Here is a 20,483-nt window from a genome sequence, read left to right as displayed (position 1 = left end):
ATTTTGAAAAGTATTTACCGGAAGCTGTAGTTCTATACTGTAAAGTGTGGCACAGTTGCTGATTACTATGAGACAAGAAAGCAGTATCAGTACGACTTATTCCAAAATAAAATACCCACAGACATGGCCTCCTTGTGTCAGCCAACATGTCAGACCTTCATCACATTCTTGTTAAAAACAGACTTTCATAAGTATTTTTTCATACGCTTCGTATGCTCTACAAAAGTATGCCCTCAAGTTAAAAGGAAGAATGTGATGGGAAAGTGCACAAAATTTAGCACACACCAATGCTGAATCTTCAAGCAGGAACCAGAGCATCATATGAGGGGAAAAAAAGTACAATCACTGAACCTCTTTAATTTGTGGAGTTGTGGTTACTTTTTCAACAATGACTGTCATCACACTTCCTGATTTCACTTCTACAAATCACATGAGCTTCCTTAATTTGGACTCAGTGTGCCACCAGCCAGCAAATATGTCGTTTGTGGACACTCTGCGGCAGTGGGATGAGGCTGTAACCTGTGCCGACAGTGAGGATTTGTCAGAAGCACTCCGAATTTTCCTGTCTATTCAAGAGCCAAACTCCAAAATCTGCTTTGACATTGGCTGCCTCCATCTTCTTAACCAAGAGTGGGATGCTGCTGAAAAGGTATGTGTCAAACCGCAAGGTCAGATGTAGGCTAAAACGTTCTCTTGGTGCATCCGTTTGACCTTTTTACTGTGCGCATTGGGGGCCTAAAATCGCCGGGATACAGCTGTGAAGGCTGAGGTGGAACATGGCGATGTAGTGGTGTCTAAAAGAGCAAGTCACTGTGAAAGAAGAAGTAGCCGTTTACCACTTTGGAGTTCTTGCAGAGGAAGTCACTGTGTTTCTTTGCTCTTTCTCAGGCGTTTGATTGCAGCATACGCAAGGACGAGCATTTGGCCATCGCCTTCTTTCAGCGAGGAATCACCTCTTACAAAAAGAAGAGGCAAGCCATACAACTCATTTTGATACAAGAGCCACTTGCTTTTTTCACATCTCACTCTCTTTCCAAAGTGCTTGACGCAGCATGCATTTGTTTCACAGCTGGATTTCACCACTTGTACATTTTTTTTAGCGGTTTATCTTGCCCAAAAAGAAATTTACCTTATTATTCCTGTTCAAAGGTATGAGGAGAGCTTAGCTGATTTCCAGAGAGCCTTCAAAGCACTGAGGGGCAACCAGCTGATAGATTACAAAGCCCTTGGCCTCAGATACATACTGTATGCATGTGAGGTAAGTATTTTTGTTAAGCCTCCCTGCCATTAACCCGATACACTCTTTCCTAAAAGATCATTAAAATATATTTGATGTAAAAACCAGTTGCTTAGTGAACAATTCATCAGTAGTACACTGTGGAAGTTTTTGCAAATAATCCTATAGCAGCAAACATTTGGGAGTTATTTTCAAATCTATTGTCTGCACAAAGGATTTGAAGCTTCTAACACGGTATCAATGTTTCTTGCCAAAGGTTCTCCACAATATGGCCCTCGCTGAGGCCCAGCTGGGTGACTGGCAAAAGGCTCAGCAAAACCTTGCGAAGGCGCTCGACTACAAAACAGAGGCCAAGCTCAGTGTCATCGATAGAGCTCTGCAGTCAGTTCTGGTCAGTCTTACATGGTGGATATTAACAAGAGAAAAACCCCTTGCACATCTAAAACCTTTTCAATTTCACCTATCATTAACGAGTCTCTGTCTGTTATTCGTTTTGTTTAAAGGGGATTATATTCGTGACATTAAATGACGCATGATTAGCGGTTTTTGCCAGAGCACAGAGTACATCCGTAGGCTAAAATGCATAAAACTAAGGAAGTGAGGGGTTTAGTTAGCGGTAGAAAAATGTTCTTTTAAGACTGAAACGACATTTTCATTTTCGCTTACAATAACATTTCACTGACAGAAACAGAAACTTTTCAAACTGGTCGAGTTCCCATCAAAACTGCTGTTTAAGCCGAATAAGAACTATGTTGCTGAGCTGGAGAAGAAGGACTACCTGGGCAAAGCGAAGGTAAAACAGTTGGCTGCAGAAGGAAGCCTTTTCATTTGAGATCCCCTGGGAGTAAATTGTTTTCATATTAACAACCTTCTTGTGTGTGTGTGTGTGTGTGTGTGTGTGTGTGTGTGTATGTTATGATCAGGTTGTTGCCTCTGTTGTTCCACAAGATGATTTCTCTGGATTTGCTCCACTGCAGCCACAGGTGACACACGGTTTCATACTGGCCTTTAAAAAAAAATACCACGATCGAAACCGTGATTCTGAATCCAACTGTGGTGACAAACACGATGAATTACTGCTCTGATGTACCATGTCATCCAATGACTGGATGCTTTGTGTTTTTGTTTACATCTGACAGATTGTGGATGGTCCAGTTTCTCCTAAAGAACCTGAGGTCCTGAGGTATGCCAGTCACTTTGAGGGTGTACTCTATGCACATTATATCAGTAGTTACAAAGATGAATACATTTGTATGATTCGTTCCCTAATAGGTCAGGTGTCTCTATTACTGGCTGGATTGGACAAGAGCCAATCAGCTGTTGAAGTTAGATCACCTATATCTATTTAAGTGTATGCTTCTATATGAGGAATATGTGTAAAGTAGATCAATGGAAAAGCTGAGTCATGACAGAGAGTACTGGGTGGGAGTGTCACAGGTCTCTTGGTGCCATCTTGTCTTCACAGAGTTTTGGAAGGAGAACCCCACACTGTGCTGTTTGAGTTTATTCCTGAGACCAGTGACGAGTTGGCGGTTGTGCCTGGCAATATTGTGTTTGTGCTGCAGAAGGGCGCTGACAACTGGGCATATGTGGTCTTCAATGAAAGAGTGAGAAACTATGCATACAATCCGAACGGCGCTTTGCATTTTTCACGTTTTTTTCTGCTGTAGATTCGCGGACAGAGAAAGTGCTCCATGTGATTCTTTATTGTGATCAAAAGTCAAGCTGTTGTCATATGATATTGATCATCATGATGTCGATTGCAGAGGGGGCTTGTTCCCTACAATTACCTGGAACGTTTGGAAATCACTTTGGCCTCCAAACAGGACAAGGTAAGGAATCACTTTTGGAAAATGTTATATCACACCGATCAGCTGTAACATTATGACCACGTGCTTGGTATTGAGTAGGTCCTCCTTTTGCTGCCGAAACAGCCTTGAACCGTCAAGCTACGGACCCCACTAGACTTCTGATAGTTTGCTGTGGTATCTGGCACCAATCTGTCAGTAGAAGATCTTTTGCATTCAATTTGTTGCAAAGTGGTGTCTTCATGGCTTGCAGCTGAGATCCAGAAGATTTGGAGGCCTTCTCGACACCTCTAACTTATTGTGCTCCCAATAGGGACCGTTTTTACAGTGTGGCTAGGAGCATTTTCTCGCTTTAAGAGGCCACTGCCATCAGGCAATAATGTTTCCATGAAGGAGTGCGCTTGATTAGCAACAATGTGTAGACAGTGTCAAGTAATTGCCACGTGAATGGTGGGACCCAAGGCTTCCCAGCAGAACCTGGCCTAAAGCACCACACTGCCCCTGCCAACCTCCATTCCTCCCATCGTATGCCTTAGGGGCCACATCTTCCCCGGGCAACTGACACACACAGACCGGACCATCCGCATGACGTAAAAAAGGATTCTTCAGAACTGTCCACGTTTTTTTCCACTGCTCTGTAGCCCAGATATGATGCTCACTTGCCCATTTTGGGCCCTTTCAGCAGGGGACACATGAGCATGAGCAACCTGACTGCGACCCGCTGTGTGTTCTGACACCGTTCTATCAGAACTGGCATGAACTTTTTCACCAGTTTGAGCTAAGCTAATGCTTTTATTGGATCGGATAACACGTGCCATGCCTTACACTCCACACGCATCGACGAGCCTTGGCTGCCAATGACTCTGTCCCCAGTTCACCATTTTCCTTCGGAGGACCACCTTTTGTAGGTCCGGGCCCCCGCAGGCCCACAGCATGCCATTGAAACCTCTCCTCACTTCAGTGGTCATAATGTTCAGGATTTTTCTTTTGTGCATCATTTTTAGAACATCTTTAAAACACTTGTAGTTTTCTCTGAACACTCCTTTAAAATGTCTTTGTTACTCAAATTACCCCCCAATTAATAGTGGCTTCGTACATGGCCAAGCCTGTTCATTGGTATCGGTTTTTAAATTTGTTAGTGTCCTTTACAGCTCTCTAAAAAAAATGCCTTTTTTATCATTTTGAATGGGAACAACCATTAACAGGGTACGACCGAGCCTCCAAATCGAGAACCACCGACCAGACCTGAGAGGATTCAGGGTGGGTTATCTGACACAGTTTAAGTAGCCTAAATTGATTAGGATTTCCAAACCTCATGTGATCTATACGTGAACGAAACCACTTTCTTTCTTCTGCCTGCAAGGTCTGACTCCTGGTGAGAACAGCAGTGGAAACGCTCAGCCGAGGGTATGCTGACACGATTCCCCTATTTGTCCGCAACTTTGTGGCACATGTTGAATTAAAAAAAAAATTGAAGGGTCATTCTTTGCATTTATGTGATTTAATTCCAGTATTATGTGGATTTATTATCAGGAGGGACAACCTAAAGACAATATGTGTGTTGTCAAAGTCCATTTCACATTCAACTTTACTGTCTCAGTACCACGTGGGTCTTCCTATGCAGTGCTGATTGGGAAAATCAGTGAGAAGTTGGAACTCCCTGCTACTGCAATAACCTTGAGGTACAGACTTAAATACTCACAGTGCCGTAATGTGACTAGCAGAGGTGTCAAGTAACGAAGTACAAATACTTCGTTACTGTACTTAAGTACACTTTTTAGGTATCTGTACTTTACTCCATTACTTATTTTTCTGCCTACTTCTGACTTTTACTCATTACATTTTCACACAAGTATCTGTACTTTCTATTCCTTACATTTTCAAAACAAACAGCCTCGTTACTCTTGGCTTCAGTTTAATGATTATGTATTTCACGTCATGTGCGCCATCCACACCTAGTGAGAATGAGTGTAATTGGATGAATCATATAACGCAAACACTCATCGGTTAGGCTATTCGTCAAATTCGCCACGCCACAATGTCGGATTCAGAAAAAGATGGCGAAATGTCTGAAAGGTCGGACACAGGCGAGAGCGTATCGGGAGATGGAGACGGAGACCAACAAGACCTTCCTCATCCTTGGCCCTATCTCAAAGAATTTTTCAAAATAGTCGGGTGCAAAAATGACTCGTGGAAAATGCAATGCAAACTCTGCACACCCAAGACCCACGTGGAGAACTAATCAGTTTTCAAATTAAGCTTGCAATTCATATAGTGGCATCTACCTTTTTGTGTGGGTTTTTAAAAAAAAAGGTTTTATTTTTTTTATTTAAAGGTTACTTTATACTTTTATACTTTAAGTAGGTTTTGGAGCACATACTTTTTCACTTTTACTTGAGTAAAGAGGTCAAGTTGATACTTCAACTTTTACCAGAGTGTTTTTAAACTGCAGTATCTATACTTCTACTTAAGTGACAAATGTGTGTACTTTTGACACCACTGGTGACTAGTGTGTTGTTTTAATGATGATTTTGTTTGATTTCAGCTTAGATGCAAGTGGACAAAGACATATTGATGCCAACACAGCGATGGAGGACGTGTGGAGCCGGGTCCGTGACGGGCACGTCGCCTTGTGGTGCAACACCAAAGAGGTAAGTGGCGATTTACTTCTGCGGATGCAGCCAATAAAATAGTCTAAACTTGTGACTCACCGCCATTCAGAAATGATATTCCCCCTTTCCCGAAAATGTCATTATTAGAGCGAGACAGATATGCAGACGCCACAGAAAGCTCTGCAATACGTGTGAATTTCCTGCTTAGTAATAGCGGTCCAACAGCTACCGTGTTCTTCAAAAAAAAACAGGTCATTTTATGAAAACTTGGGAGGGTTTTTGGTGCGATTCAATCCGTTTCCCTGTGCAAGATATAAGTACTTGTAACTCAAAATATTTGACGGTTGGTTTGAATTTCATCTCATTTGAACGACAAATGCGCCAGTGACCGAAGATCCTAGTTCGTGTGATTTTAGGTCAAACCTTCAAAATGCAGGAGAACAAAATGTTTGCCAGTTCATTAAGTCACTGTGAAAGTTTTAAAGAAAAGGAATTGCTTTTTTTTTTTTTCCAATTTCAGCAAAGTGATGAACAGCCACAGAATGAGATTCACATGGTGGCCCTTCACACCTACGAGTCCCCAAACCCAGAGGATCTAAACTTTCAACAAGGAGATACAATCACATTGCTCTCCAGAGGTGAGATTCCATGAACACACACACACACACACACACACACACACACACACACACACACACACACACACACACACACACACACACACACACACACACACACACACACACACACACACACACACACACAAACAACGAGATGTGGTTCTAATTTGAATTTCTTCTTTTTGCCCATAGTTAACCAGGATTGGTTGGAGGGGCGGTGCAGTGGGAACACTGGTATATTCCCTGCTGCGTTTGTGGAGGAAGTTCCCATGAATGGACAGTGATTGATGTGATTTTTAACTAAAATAAACCCTGTTCCTCCAGAGTCATTATGTAAGAGGTTGGAACTATCGCTTTAAGAAATGGAAAAAAAAAAGAAAAGTGCTCCCTCTAATTTAAAAAAAAACACATTTAATAGTTATTTACATCTCCAGAAATTAAAAGTTGTGTATTTTACATTTGGTACATTTCTTTATGAATAAATAATCTGCTGGAAGATCATGAAGTTCCCTCCTCTTCATAGGCGATGGCGATACCTCTCCTGCCTTGCACGGCCTTCACGACAGGCGTCTCTCCCAGATTCTGCTCTAAGCCTCGCCAGCTTCGACCCGCCAGAAAAGATGCTGAAAACAAACAAAAAAAAGCTTTGGTCTCACAGAGTTTGTAGCAAACACATGCCAGTAAAAAGAGTAACTGTTGCTGTTCATGTGCGAAAGTCAAGAATAAATGCGTATCTGATAACTACCGGCTGAGTTATTGGCCACAGTCATCGTCTGGTTCCTCAGGACCACAGAGGACCCAAAGGAAGACTCTGTGGGCTCGCTGTTCAACAGATTCCGGCTTCTAAGAGCTCCAGTGATCAACGACACGTCGGTCTCGTCACCATCCTCCTGCTGATCAGCCAAAGGCACATGACTCTGTCCGCCTGTTGGAGGATAGAAAAGAAAAAAAAGGGAGCTGGGTAATAGCAAAAGACTCGATCAGGTGTTCAATATGTTTAGTTACTAAAGATAAACAGCCGTGTCCTCATGCTCGGTAACAGAGGATTAAATCAAACTGAAGATTTAATGAATTGGAGTAATGTGAATATAGTTATAATGATAAGATTATGTAATGGACACACAGCACCGAATAATGTTCATATCAAACGGGAAAAGGTGGCAAATATGGTTTATATCCACCACAGATGTTTTCAAACGAATGTGACGACACAACCTTCCCCTTTAAAAACGTTCACACTAAACAAGAACTTCTGACGCAAGTAAATTCCAGTCAAACCTGGCAGGAGATGTCGAAAATCTGTGACATATTCCTCCGACCACTCCCTCGTCTTGTTGCAGGCCACCTCCATCTCAAAAGGCGTCACCACCGGTTTGTAGAACTCACTCGAGTCCAGCAGCGAATTCTCGGGGCACGCGACGAGCACAAAGATGTCAATTTCAAGAAAGTTCGCCAGTTTGGGCACATTAAGTTTGCCCATGGCGAACATGTAGCTCTTCTTGCCGGCTCTGCGAATCGTCTCCTTCAGCTGCTGGATGATGGCGAGGTAGTCGGCCACCCCCAGAGTGCCGACCAGGACGCCGACCACACTGGCGTCTTTGGCCCTTTCTATGGCATAATATCGCTTCATCAACGCGCGGTTGACGCTCAGCGACTCCACCCTCCCTTTCATTGATACGGGGTCAAAAGAGCAAAACGAGGAGCGGTTCCAGGTCATCATGAAGTTTCGCAGTGTGGCGCCTTCCTGGCCAACGTAGAACATACTGTAATCCGTGACGCTTAAACCCTCTTTCAGGGAGAACTGCCGTCCAAACTGAAAAATCGGCGGGTGGTGTTCCTGCCCAGAGACGCACCCGTCGCTGCTTTGCGTTTTCATCCGGCTGGTCATGTAACACTGCTCCCCTTCAACTACAAGTTCTGAAGCAACAAGGTTTGGATACTCTGGCGACAGATGTGCGAGAAGATCATCTGTTAGAAAAAAAAAAAAAAAAAAACACACACACACAAAACATTAAAAAAAAATATTTAGTTCAAGAAATTTTTTAAACTGATATTTTTCCACCTAATAAACTGGCACACGTACACATTGCCCAACTGTGTCTTAGACATAAAACCTACCAACAGCGTGATCATAGTTGACATCGTAAAGCACGACGATGCGGCTCTGTCTGTCGGGATAAAGCTCTCTGAAGGAGGAGGCACACGTCTCCACATCCAGTGGCCTTTTCTCAAAGACGTACATCGAGGGCAGCCTTTTAGACGGGCTGAGGCAAGCGCTGCCATAGTGCACGATGCAGTCCGCCCCGACGTGCTCCGCGGCGACCTCGTCCACACAGCAACTGATCAAAAGAGAGTCAAAGGAAAATCCTGAGCGCCCGCGCAGAGAAAGGAACGTCAAACAGATGCACAGCAAATAGAAACAGTGTCAGTTGTCAGTTAAAAACTGATATTCGTATATATAAAAACAGGTGGATACGCTCTGTCAGAATTTGAAACTCCAAATGAAAAATGTTTTTAGTGCCACACACATCAGCGAAGGGCTATCTTCTGACTACTTGGTTCTTTGTATCCTTCTAAAACTGCAAGCAAGAGACATTCAATCGGGACGTCTGGACAATTCGGCAAACGTTTGGCTCCCCCTACAGCTGTGGGATCCAACGCCACTGTCATAAAATCAAATATCTGTGTGAGACCTGCAAATCAACAGCCCCAAGGGCATTCCATGGCAGTTTCAGGCCAGGCATGACAAAAGTCAATGTACTTCATCACGAGTCAAAAGCACACAGTTTTAAGGTTCAAAAACTATTGTGCTTAGATGAACCTGATGTATTACCTGCCATAAGACGTATCTCCCAAAATGAATGGCTTGGCATTACTGTTGGTCTCTATCTGTCTCGCTACCGCCACCGAATCCCCCAGCAGCTCATCTGGAAACTGCAGAGCAACCTGGAAATATAAAGCGGAACTGACATTAACGACAAAACATGTTCCCAACACATAAGATCATCAAACCTTTTCCAGAGAAATTCACCCACCTTTTCAAACTTGTGCTCACGGATGAACTCGCAAGTCTTTGAAATCTGATACAATTCTTCTAGTTTTCCCACCGGCGTATTTACCTTCACTGTAACGTCCACCGCACGCTGGATTACGGTTTCAGAGCTGCTGCTGAACGCATCAGCCATCATTACACGGGAAACGTATGGAAGTGCCTGCAAAAACACAAATTAACAATCAAAATTGTGAATTAAAAATTAGCCCACTTAGTCGACTTACCTTTCCTCGTCTAAACCTGACGGGCTAACTGCATACTAACTTAGTGAACCACTTTACCACAATGTATTTTGGTTTTATTACATTATAATACAACGAATCCACCTTGAGCACTGCTTACGTGTGGCGCTGTTACCGTGTGCTAGCTTAACTGCTAACTGATGGAACTTAAGTTTATGGCCCAGCTAAACACATATAAACCACCGCTTCAAGCTGTCCAACTTGTATTTATATAACAAAATACACGTAAACTTATCATACCCGGTCATGAAGAGGGTAGTTAACCCGTAGGTATTTCTTAGAATGTTACACACGTGCCTACAGTTCACCACTGTCGCTCTCATGAACACTTCCGGTTCAAATGTTTTTCAAAATAAAGCCTAGGTTAAGCTTACTACGACGGTTCGGTTTTGGTGGCATAACCGATTCAACCCAGTCCACTACAGCTTGCTGAGTCCAACACAAAATATTCACCAGCAATATATGAAAACAATAATAAGTAAAATAACATTACAAACTTTATAGGTAACACTCAGTCATATATTTTGCTCCTCGTCATTTTGTTTCTTGATGAAAATATATTCAAAACGGATGTAATATAGAGTATCAGTAGGTATTAATAGAGGACAAACAGATTTGTTGCAAAAAACTTCGCATTTATTAACAATTAATTAATTTCAAGATATAAATAAAGTCTGTCCGAGAATCAGCTCCAAGAGACACAGACCAGAATAATATTGAAAAGTGATATACTGTATCTGTAATGGTAAAAAGGAGAAGTTGAGACTCACACTGACCCCATCCTCTGCTGATATGTTCTCCACAAACTGCAGCTTAATACATACATGTAGAAAAAAAATATACATCTGCATCGACAAATTTAAGAGAAAAAAGTCATAGTGTTTGCTGAAAGAGGTCAGCATCAAACGGTCTGCATTATCTTTACCAATCACCTTAGAAAACAAACATTTAGAAAAAAATTGCCATTTTATATAACAAAAATAAAAAAAAAATCCACCAGTGACCAGGCAGAACCTATGGAGTCAAAAAAATCCTTTCGAGTCTCCAGGGTTCATATGAGCAGTGGCTGTGTGTCTGAGCAGATTCCAGAGCACCATCTGTTCCATATGGATTGAAGGTATGTAATGCAAAGTGTAAGGACATGCAGACGTAACACAAAAGTAAAAAAATCTCCCTGTGACCTTTTTAGGGCCCTGTGGCAGTTCTTCCTTAACACCTTAAAAACAGTAACACTAACCTCTCTCTCAGATCCCGCAAAGTACACACAAGATAAAAGGCACAAAAATGAGCTTCGATATGAAAAAGGAGTGGTGTTCGAATGTTGTTGGATTTGGGAGATGTGCAAAAAGTTCCAAGTGTCACACGGAGCATCTGAAAGTCTAAACTGAGTCTTCGTCACATCCAAATACGATAGAAGCCCAAGACCACAGTGAGGCAGGTGAACACTGAACCTGAAAGAGAACACAAGAAGAAAATAATAAGTCTACTGGCCACAATGAGACCTTGTGATAAACTCTTATTTCTGTCCTCTTAAATGGTTAGATCAACCACTTTAACACATATGTGGAATCTCTGGCATTTGAGATAACGGGTCCCTGCCAAAAGGTTACACTCAAGAGAGCTTTTACAACTACTACAATGAAAACAGACATCAACGACTCACGAAATACCCGCTGCCTGGTCTTACCTGCAAGATATTTTATCGTATCCAGTTTGTGAGACTCTAACATGGTTTTTAAACCAGCCACTTCAGTGTCTATTTTCATGTTCGTCTGTGTCAGATGGCGATCTTGCTCTGCCGTCTGGAAATGAATAAACAAAAAACAAAACGTGACGCAAATGATAACGCCGTAAAAAACGATCAACATAACCACGACTGTAAATGCACACAATACGAACCATTTCCATAATCTCCGTTCGCGTCTCCAGGAGCTTCCTATCGTGGTCTGCTTTCTGAAAATTGAAACGACATTTCGTGAGGAGCGCAACTTCGCGGGCGATCTCGCAGGATCGCGTCAAGGCGCACCAACGGAAGTGCGCAGACAAAAGCGGCTGTGATTGGTCCTCGGTGTGAATTTCCGGTTGACTGTCTGCCTTCCTCCTTTGCATTTTCGCCAACTCCAATAAAATAAGCTGTTCTTCTTTGATGTCGAGCAACTCCAGATCCATCTCTTGCATACACTTTTTTTTTTGAAAGATAAACACTTCCGCCGGCGCCGCCAAAGTTCTCGTCACCGCCCACCGAAATTCTTGCGAGGGGAAACTGCTGTGTGTCCCGAAAATTCCAGACCGAGGTTGCAGAACCATAACATGAAAAGTGGTTCGCGACCAGAGCAAAGCAACACGTCAACACGATAGACGCAGAACTATAATCCGCCCTTCAGAGGCCACTTTCACACACGAACATGGGAATGTAAGTAGAATGTGTGCTGTTCAGGCATGCATTTCAAGGCAGGCGTTTCTCTGCCACAGCGCACTGAAAGCAGGATACGATGCAAAAACAAACAAAAAAATAAATAAATAAATAAATCAGTTTGTTGTGTGTGGAGCAGATTGAGAACGGCAGATGAGACTCCAGATGAGTGAAAAAGGACTGTTTATATGTGGAAGTCAACAGAACATGTAGCTGCACTAATCGCTGAGTAACGGTAGCCGTCCACTATTCCGGCACGTCAACTTAACTCGCCGGATTGGATGCCTAGTCTCGCCGTGTTGCTACTGCAGTGGGCGTGTACAGAGGGGCTTGTATACGAAGTTGTAGATAGACCATACGGGCTCCGGGGGAAAGTAAATAACTTGTGATTTTAACTAACCGAAGTTTTTCCCTCTAAAAATTTGAGTTTTGGAGGGAAATGAATGTGTATAAATCGTCAGCAATGGAAAATTATTTTGTATTTCACCATGGCTGTGGATCTGCGAGCGAGGAGAGCTGCTGTGCTGCTGCTGCTGCGACACAGGAGATCACATGATCTACTTTCATTGGATAACGCACTCCGTCTGCCGTGGCAAATTTGCATAACGGTAGGCGTCCACTATTCCGGCACGTCAAGCCGTATCCAACGCATTCAATTCATTTTCAATGAAATCCGGCCGATCGTTGTCGCCGTGTTCGAAAAGCATGCTGGGATTCCGGCACGGCGAGCGGCGGACCTGCGGCACGTCAAAAAGTTGGGCTCAGCCGAACTTTATGCAAATTTGCAGCAATACAGACAATACAGCCTCTAAATAAGGCATTATCTGTATTTCACCTATACTTTAAGACGAATGAATGAATGAACGCGTACTATTGCACTGTTAGCTCATAGCTGCCGTGTTGCTGTTATCTGCGGCTATCGGGGGCTTTCTACACACGCGTGTACTGGGATGACGTCATCGCCGCGCGCCGCTGCAGCACAGCTCATTCACTCTGTGCTGTGACGGTCGGCTAACTTCACACGGAATTTGCTACTGCTAGTTTTGTGCAACATGCCAGAATATTTATCAGATTTTGACGACATGGACGACAACCTTGAGATACATTAGAAAACAAGTACATAATGATAAAAATAAAAGCAACACCCTTCAAATACAATGTTTCAACAATATACTCGTCTGTAAATCTAAAGACCCCAGTTGAAATCCAGTCTGATTAGTGTAAAGTAGGACTCACTTTTCTCCGGCACTTACCAGTTCCTTTGCGCGGCTTTTCTCTAAACTGATATCCAAGATATTATCGGAGCGCAGTTTATTCATCACATCCTGCAACACAGCAGAGGAGGCGCAAATGAACACTACGAATGAATGTTGCAAACGCTCTTCATCAAGGCATCGTGAAAACTCTGCAGTTTGAGCGAGAAACACTTACAGCGAGCTGGACCTTGAGCTGCAACAGCTGGATCTTGAGTTTCTGGGAGAAATGTTAAAATACTGAAAACGTCAGATGGGAAACGTCTGGCAAACAGCGGGTAAAGTAATTCATATTCCTGACACTCATACAGGAAGAAGGTGAAACAGTCTTCGACCAGAGCTCACCCCACATACCCGTCCCCTGCTGTGGCTGATGCTTATTTATAGAAAAATACATTACATCATATTGACCTCAAAAGCGACAAAACAGTCCAGCACGATTTGATATGGCCAGCTGACGTAAGATCATGGATGTGACTCCGGAAGCTGTTTGTTTAGAGGCAACAATTACTTCCTCAAAAACAGCATGAATCGGATTATGTGGAAGACGATACGGATAGACAGAACTGTATTTTTGCCACATATTCGTCTTTACACCACTATACGGCATCTGGAAGCTTAACAGTAGGCTTTATCCCACTTCAACAAGGCTGGACGATCGCTCCACAGTGACAATCCGAAGATCGGCCCCAAAGCAGGGCCAAAATGAACCGATCTGCGCGTCTTGGCCGGTGCAGGTTAATCCGTTTCAAAGCATTTGTGGGCCGCAGGAAATGCATTCACCTCATTCTCTGCAAGGAGAGTGGAGAACTCGCTCTTCTCCAGGATGATCATGTCCTTCTTTACGGACGCTATTTGAGACATCACCCGCTGCAACATGATCTCCTGCCAAAGAAAAGAAAGAAAATCACACAGCGCACGCCGGCGTGAAAATGAAACACAATTCACATCAATGCAACTGACTTACCAAGATAAAAAAAAAGAAAAGAAAAAAAAGATACCAGGTGGATGGTGATGTAACCCCGCTGGACGGATATGAAGTCCCGAGTCGATTTCAAACAATTCATCTCAACATTGTCTGAATAATGAGCCAGTGTCGGTGACCACAAGCAAGGGGAGCATTTGGTATAACTCCCCTTACTTTCAAATCACCCACATGTCCACAAACGTTTGTATTGAACTAGAGAATCAGTGATGCTCCTAAAGTTAAATGGTGCCGAGGAAGACAAACACCATTCTCGTGGTTCAGCGGCCTTAGCGAAACTCCGGACAACACTTTGAGTGACGCAGAGAGGGCACGATCTGATCTGTGCGCATAAAACACACCTACATCTGTATCCAGTCTGAGTCCTACAGCCTCACCTGTTGCACCTTGGTTACCATGTCGGCGTAAATGACGTCCATGTTGGAGTTTGTCGTCTCCACCAGCACTTTAACCATCGCTTCAGCTTGCTGAGTGGTGAAACCTGTGATCGGAAGAGAGAAAGCAAACTTTACACTTCCAGGACATCGATTAAGCCGAAGCGTGTTGAGCAAATGGTTTAAATGACAGGAGGAACCTACCGTTGTCCTCCAGGAGCCGCACAATTGTGTGCGTATCAAAAAACAGCTTGCGGCCTTCCGTTTTTGGTACGTCTGGTTTCAGGTCATACTGGAAGGCTTTGGCAGAGGTGCAGAGCTCTGAGATCAAAGCAGGAACACACAGGCTTTACGTACAGATGCCAGAATCAAATCAAAATCAAATCAAATTTATTTGTATAGCACATGTCATGTACAAAACAATTCAAAGTGCTTTACATAAAATAAAAGCATTGCAGCAGGGAGTGGAAGAAGCATTAAAAATACATAAAAGAATTTAAAGAGAAACAAATAAAATCATTTAAATTAATTTAAAAACAAGCAACAGTCCAGATAAAATAAAAGATATTGTGCAGATTTCACGCATAGACACATGAGAAAAGAAATGTTTTTAACCTGGATTTAAAAAGGTCTACATTTGGTGAAAGTTTAATCTCCACTGGCAGTTTGTTCCACTTGTTTGCAGCATAGCAGCTAAATGCTGCTTCTCCATGTTTAGTCTGGATTGGACCAGCTGACCTGCGTCCTTGGATCTAAGAGCTCTGCTGGGTTTATATTTTCTGAACATATCACAGATGTATTTTAGGCCTAAACCGTTTTGGGATTTGTAAACCATCAGCAGGCTTTTAAAATCTATTCTGTGACTGACTGGAAACCAGAGCAAAGATTTTAAAACTGGTGTGGTTAAAACTCTAGCAGCAGCGTTCTGGATGAGCTGCAGATGTTTAATCACACTGCGTTACTTTCACCCCTGTTCCATCTCTGTTGCTTCTGCTGCGTGACACCATCTAAAATGATGTTTTGTCACCTACTATGCATACGCAGTACCACGATTTTTGTGTGGTACCAACAGCTTTGAGCTGTATTTTGGTTATAAAAAACTTTTTCCCTTCACAGTTTTTTTTTTTTAAACAGTATTATATGAACGGTCCTTTAAGGGAGACAAACCAAAGTACTGACAGACTGAACCAAAACCCACACATTAAACATAGAAATAACTTGTGGATGACTTATTAAACTTCTTATTTAAAAGCACAGCACAACAATTACACCGTAGGGGGTGACACGCCAGAAGAAAATAAACCCTGACATATTATGTCAACACAGTATAGGATGTGGGAATTACTTTCTATTGAAAACATTTGCTTTGAAATAAGTTCAAATAAGTCCCACGTCGACCATAATAAGCAAAGGTTTGCCTCAAAATACACTGGTCGTGCATTGGTTTCACCCAAGTTTCCATGAGGGTGTTTATACCACGAGGACAGTAAAGCCTGATTTATTCTCGGAAACCAGGTCGTCTGCGTGTGTGTCGCAGTTAACGCAGACACTCTGGTGCACCTCCTCAAAATTGTAACTCACCGCAGACATCGCCGCAGGGAGGAGAGAAAGGAGGCCTCTGATTGGTCAACTCTACATCCGCTCTACACTATGCGTATTTCCGGTTTGCTAACCGGCTGACGCTAACCGTGCTAACCGTGACGATTCTTTCGCCTCTCTGCCAGCTCCAGTAGTAGCAACATTTCTTCTATTTCTAGATCGATCAGCTGCATCTCAATCAAAGTGCGCATTCGTCCAGTCGCCATTGTTGTTGAATGACCTCTGTAACCGTAACACCAGAGAGTCTCTATTATGAGGAGAGGGAAAACTGGCGGCTATTTCCGGGTGGTACTGCACTCTAGGGGCGCCAACGAAGCAGTGCAATGCACGCCGAACTCTATGGTGGTACTATGAAATCCACCTTAGATCCAGCCATTGCTTTGGATATAATTTTTTATATTTTTTCATTTTAATTTTCCTAAAGGCAGGATAAATTATCCTTTCAAACGGCACTTGGTTTGATTTTTTTAGACTCACTAGATTTGTTTAAAATACACATTTATTGTCAGTATTGCATTCCGAGTGACGTCACGCATGTGGCATCACTTTACGGCATGGTCAGTCCTAGCGCTGAGCTAGCAGAGAGGGGTTAGCTCAAATAGTTACAGATTTCAGCACAGCCCTTTTACATACTCTCTGACTAGCCTCTGGTTTAGCTTTGGTTGTTGTTAGCGGCACCAGGTTAGCACTCTGGCACGGTGGACGTGTGCCGTAAAGCAGCCGGTCGTAATCAGCCGTGCGTTCTTCAGATTTCGTTAGCTAGATGCTAGCAGATACTGACTCGCAAATGCCAGACCTGTAAGAAAACAGAAAGCTATAACTCCCAGGTTATTGTACTTTCGATATAAATCCACATCCCTCTGTCAGAAATCACAGTATTATTTTCAGGTTTCAGCCGCTAGCGGGGACATTTTTTGAGTTATTAGCGCCAGCCCTATGGAAAATGGTCAATCTGCACTCGCTCGCCAGCGCCCCCAGAGAAAATCAACTGAACTGCAGCCAAATTTTTTATAATGGGGCGAATAGGAAGTGGAACGGCTGTCTGTAAAGGGGCTGTGGTAACACCCACAATCCTAGCTTGTTCGTGAATGTCCCTCTTGCGTTGTGGCGTGGGATTAACATAGCGCAGACAGCGCTTCAAGGCATAAATCAAAAATAACTGCGTCGTGTCTGCGACAAGCTCACTGCGACACACTGCTGCGAAGTATACACGAGCCTTAATGCGAGTAAACAATCAAGTCAATGCAGTTTTTTCGCAACAGTCAGAACTGACCTCAACCTGAAAGTTAACTTGTATCAGTTCGAATTTTCCGACTTTAGACTCGCAATTTTGAAAACCTGCCGACTGCAGCTTTAAGGAACAAGCTTATTAGCATTTATGTTAATGTTGTTTTAGCTAGCGGCGCTACATGGAGACGGTGCAATCTGTGCTGGTGATGTTGCAGGTTTTTCCCAAATTGAGGAAATTCGTTAACGTAAGTTCCCTTCGCTGACACTCCCTGAGCAGGGAGCGTATTGGGTGTGGGGGACTGGACAGTTGGAATTGAACATCTCTAAAATAAGGGAAAGCAAGGAAACAGGACGCATCCAGATGTGATCAATATGTCACAATGTGTTTAATTGTGTGGGAATTGAATACCTCTATCTGATAAACATCTTTGCTATAGCATGTGTAATAGTGTACAGTAAATATTTCTGACCTGACTATTCAGTGACTTATCCCTTTAAAATCTGAAGCATTATAAGTGACACCAAAAGTTACATCATATATGTTTTTGGATTTTTTTTTTAATGGTGCAGCTATAAGTGTATATCTGCTCTAAGACTCCATTCGTAATACTATTACAAAAAACATCTCATCTTCACTCTATTCCAAGCAACAACATATACATAAGAGTGTTATTTAAAACATTATTTCCATCAGAGGGACATGGCGGATATGTTTCATGTCCAACAGAAAGATATAAAGCTGTTCAAACACATCAAAAGAAAAGCTAAGAAAAAAACAACAACCTTCAAGGCACTTAATTATGCAAGAGACTAATTTACAGTTAAGTAATGAACATTATCAAAAGTCAAATGATAACATATTAGATCGAGTTAGGAATCCAAAAAAAAAAAAAAAAAAAGCATCTTTCTGTCCTAGAGTAGTAAAAACAACATCCTAGCAAGCATTACGTGTTGCCATTCATCCATAAAGTGCTTTACATGACCTGTTCTGGCTCAAGTATGAGATAATTCAACATCAGCTGTGGTTATTATAACCCTCATCAATTTATCATCAGAGGGATACAACAGCTGGTCAGCACATAGTTCCACCATGTGAAACATCTGTCTCTCAAGTGTTTAGGTACAAAATATGGCTTAAGTGGGTGATTTGATGATGAGAGCTCCTATTCTGACGTTCCAAAAACTGCCGCTGTCTTAAGGCCCATTTATGCCCTACGTTAACTACGGAAACGGACGCTTTCACCCGGTTCCGGGGGGCGTTTCATCCGTCAGTTTGTCCGTAGGTCAAGAGTTTAGCAATCCGGTGAGCTCCGGGCGAAACGGAGCAATACCAGAGCAATTCGTGGGGCAGTAGAGAGTCAGGAGTGTGTTGGCTCCGGAAGTTACGGAAGAAGAAGAACGAAGAGTAGGAGATTAAAACATTTTAAGATTTAAAAATGCCAGGTAATGGAGGAGAGGATTTTTTTTTTTTTTTTTTTTTTTTTTTTTTTTTTTAATGGAGGAGAGGATTTGTGAGATGGTCAGGGGGTATATACATTTGTATGACTGCAACTTCCTCAATTGACGCCATGTTTCTCAAACCCGCGGCCGACAATGACTCAATATATAATACCGCCCTCTAGAGGATTTCTTAGGGACGTGCGCAATACGGACGGAGGCATAAACAGAAGCTCCGGGAGCAACGTATGGACCGGACAGACGAATTCCGCGTGTGGTTTGCGGCACATTAGTGGGTTTTAAGTGAAAAGTATCTCGGTGTCCAAAATAAACGGACTATTTTACCTCGTACTGATATCTGGGCCACGGCAGACAGGTCCATTATCTTCAGTCCTGGAGGTCGTCTCGCGCCCAATGGCGGCCTCTTGAAGGTGCTTAAAGATGGAGCGACAATGCACTGGAAACCTGCTGCCGACGCACTGACAGCTGTCAAATTCGAATCGGCGGGAGAACTGCATGATGAACCCAGGACACAAACACGAGCCATGTCCTGGATTAAAGTCGGGTCACACCGCTTTTCAGGGTGGTTCAAACTAAAAAGCTTCACTCGCGACTGACAGTGTTTGAGCACCATCGTCCACAGTTGTGTCCCTCTGGAGGAGAGTTTTGCCGAACCCGAAACTTCCGTCCGCGGAGACCTTCAGAGGTGTTAGCTGGCTCTAACCACCACTCTGGCTCTAACGTGCTCGCTTCGGAACTTTTCACCTACTTAAATTTCTAAAACTCAAGAGGAATCGTCAAAAACTTCCGTTTATGCCTTTCAAAGTAAAGCTCGGACCTAGTTCCGACAGAGAAAATGGCTTTTTTTTAAACTTTTTTTTTTTTTTTACTATTTTTACTTAAAACTACGTTTCTTGTACTCGTTTCCCTCTTAAAATACAGAGTTTAATTTCCTTAGTGTAAAAAAAAAGAGGGATAGATCTGTATAATAAAATGAATTTGTTTTACATCTGGAATTTTTTACCCAAAACTATGATACATCAAAGTAAATATATATATATATATATATTATCACGTGTACATGGGATATTGTGTAACTGTGGGGTTAACAAGCTCTAATCCACTGATATTCCATATCTCACAAGCCACATAAGCCTTAAAGACTATTATAGGTTCTAATCATGTTTATCCATTTGAAAGCTGGAAACAGTGGGGGAATAAGCATTTTAAACTTTCTTTTTTCGTCCACTTGTTGTGTTGCTCTATGCAGAATAACTAAGTGCTTTACCACAGTGCTATTCAATGACAATTAATAGGAGAAAAAAACAGTTTCGTATCAAAGTTGATATTTTATATTGCATGGTATATTATTAGTTCTCTACAGCGCAGATTATATACAAAATAGCTGATGGATCCAAAAAGTTATGTCAGTACATCAGCTACCAAGCATCAGCACCTATGTCCTCTCAGTGGCAACAAGGAAAAAAAAAAAAAAAGTGACAAGTGTCTTTCTTGTGGTTTCCTAAAATCATGTTGTTGCTTGTATCATAAAGCAGTCAGGAAAATGTACAAGAAAATATAAGCTCTCTTTTTTACAATTAAGGAGGTAACATAACCCACC

At 42.5% G+C, this 20,483-nt stretch overlaps 3 protein-coding genes across 5 annotated transcripts; 1 reads left to right on the top strand and 2 right to left on the bottom strand.

Annotated features, from left to right (window-relative positions):
* Positions 1-442: 442 nt before the first annotated feature.
* On the top strand, positions 443-6,606 carry ncf2 (neutrophil cytosolic factor 2). Its single transcript, XM_075453087.1, has 15 exons — positions 443-649; positions 889-971; positions 1,150-1,258; positions 1,494-1,628; positions 1,923-2,030; positions 2,161-2,220; positions 2,377-2,420; positions 2,703-2,844; positions 3,004-3,069; positions 4,251-4,305; positions 4,409-4,452; positions 4,579-4,727; positions 5,591-5,696; positions 6,178-6,295; positions 6,470-6,606. The coding sequence occupies exons 1-15, from the start codon at positions 476-478 to the stop codon at positions 6,559-6,561; spliced, it is 1,485 nt and encodes a 494-aa protein (XP_075309202.1). The 5' UTR covers positions 443-475; the 3' UTR covers positions 6,562-6,606.
* Positions 6,435-10,066, bottom strand: dph2 (diphthamide biosynthesis 2). Of its 3 annotated transcripts, none has more exons than XM_075453090.1 (7): positions 9,812-10,066; positions 9,397-9,489; positions 9,111-9,223; positions 8,396-8,616; positions 7,556-8,245; positions 7,023-7,202; positions 6,435-6,900 (listed from the first exon to the last, which is right to left on the bottom strand). In XM_075453090.1, exons 2-7 carry the CDS (start codon positions 9,463-9,465, stop codon positions 6,776-6,778), a joined length of 1,398 nt encoding a protein of 465 aa, XP_075309205.1. In that variant the 5' UTR covers positions 9,466-9,489; positions 9,812-10,066; the 3' UTR covers positions 6,435-6,775. The 3 variants fall into 3 exon arrangements, with proteins under 3 accessions (XP_075309205.1, XP_075309204.1, XP_075309203.1); XM_075453089.1 differs by having other exon boundaries at positions 6,436-6,900; positions 9,313-9,489; positions 9,672-10,066; XM_075453088.1 differs by having other exon boundaries at positions 6,436-6,900; positions 9,313-9,489.
* Positions 10,067-10,152: 86 nt separating this feature from the next.
* mcur1 (mitochondrial calcium uniporter regulator 1) lies at positions 10,153-19,658 on the bottom strand. Its single transcript, XM_075453091.1, has 9 exons — positions 19,208-19,658; positions 14,801-14,917; positions 14,600-14,703; positions 14,021-14,122; positions 13,416-13,457; positions 13,238-13,309; positions 11,471-11,524; positions 11,259-11,373; positions 10,153-11,022 (listed from the first exon to the last, which is right to left on the bottom strand). Exons 1-9 carry the CDS (start codon positions 19,494-19,496, stop codon positions 10,967-10,969), a joined length of 951 nt encoding a protein of 316 aa, XP_075309206.1. The 5' UTR covers positions 19,497-19,658; the 3' UTR covers positions 10,153-10,966.
* Between the last annotated feature and the right edge of the window lie 825 nt (positions 19,659-20,483).

This window comes from Odontesthes bonariensis, chromosome 20 (genome assembly GCF_027942865.1).
Source record: "Odontesthes bonariensis isolate fOdoBon6 chromosome 20, fOdoBon6.hap1, whole genome shotgun sequence".
Classification (NCBI taxonomy): domain Eukaryota; kingdom Metazoa; phylum Chordata; class Actinopteri; order Atheriniformes; family Atherinopsidae; genus Odontesthes; species Odontesthes bonariensis.
The sequence above is the reverse complement of the archived record's forward strand: the minus strand, read 5'-3'. Positions and strand labels throughout refer to the sequence as shown.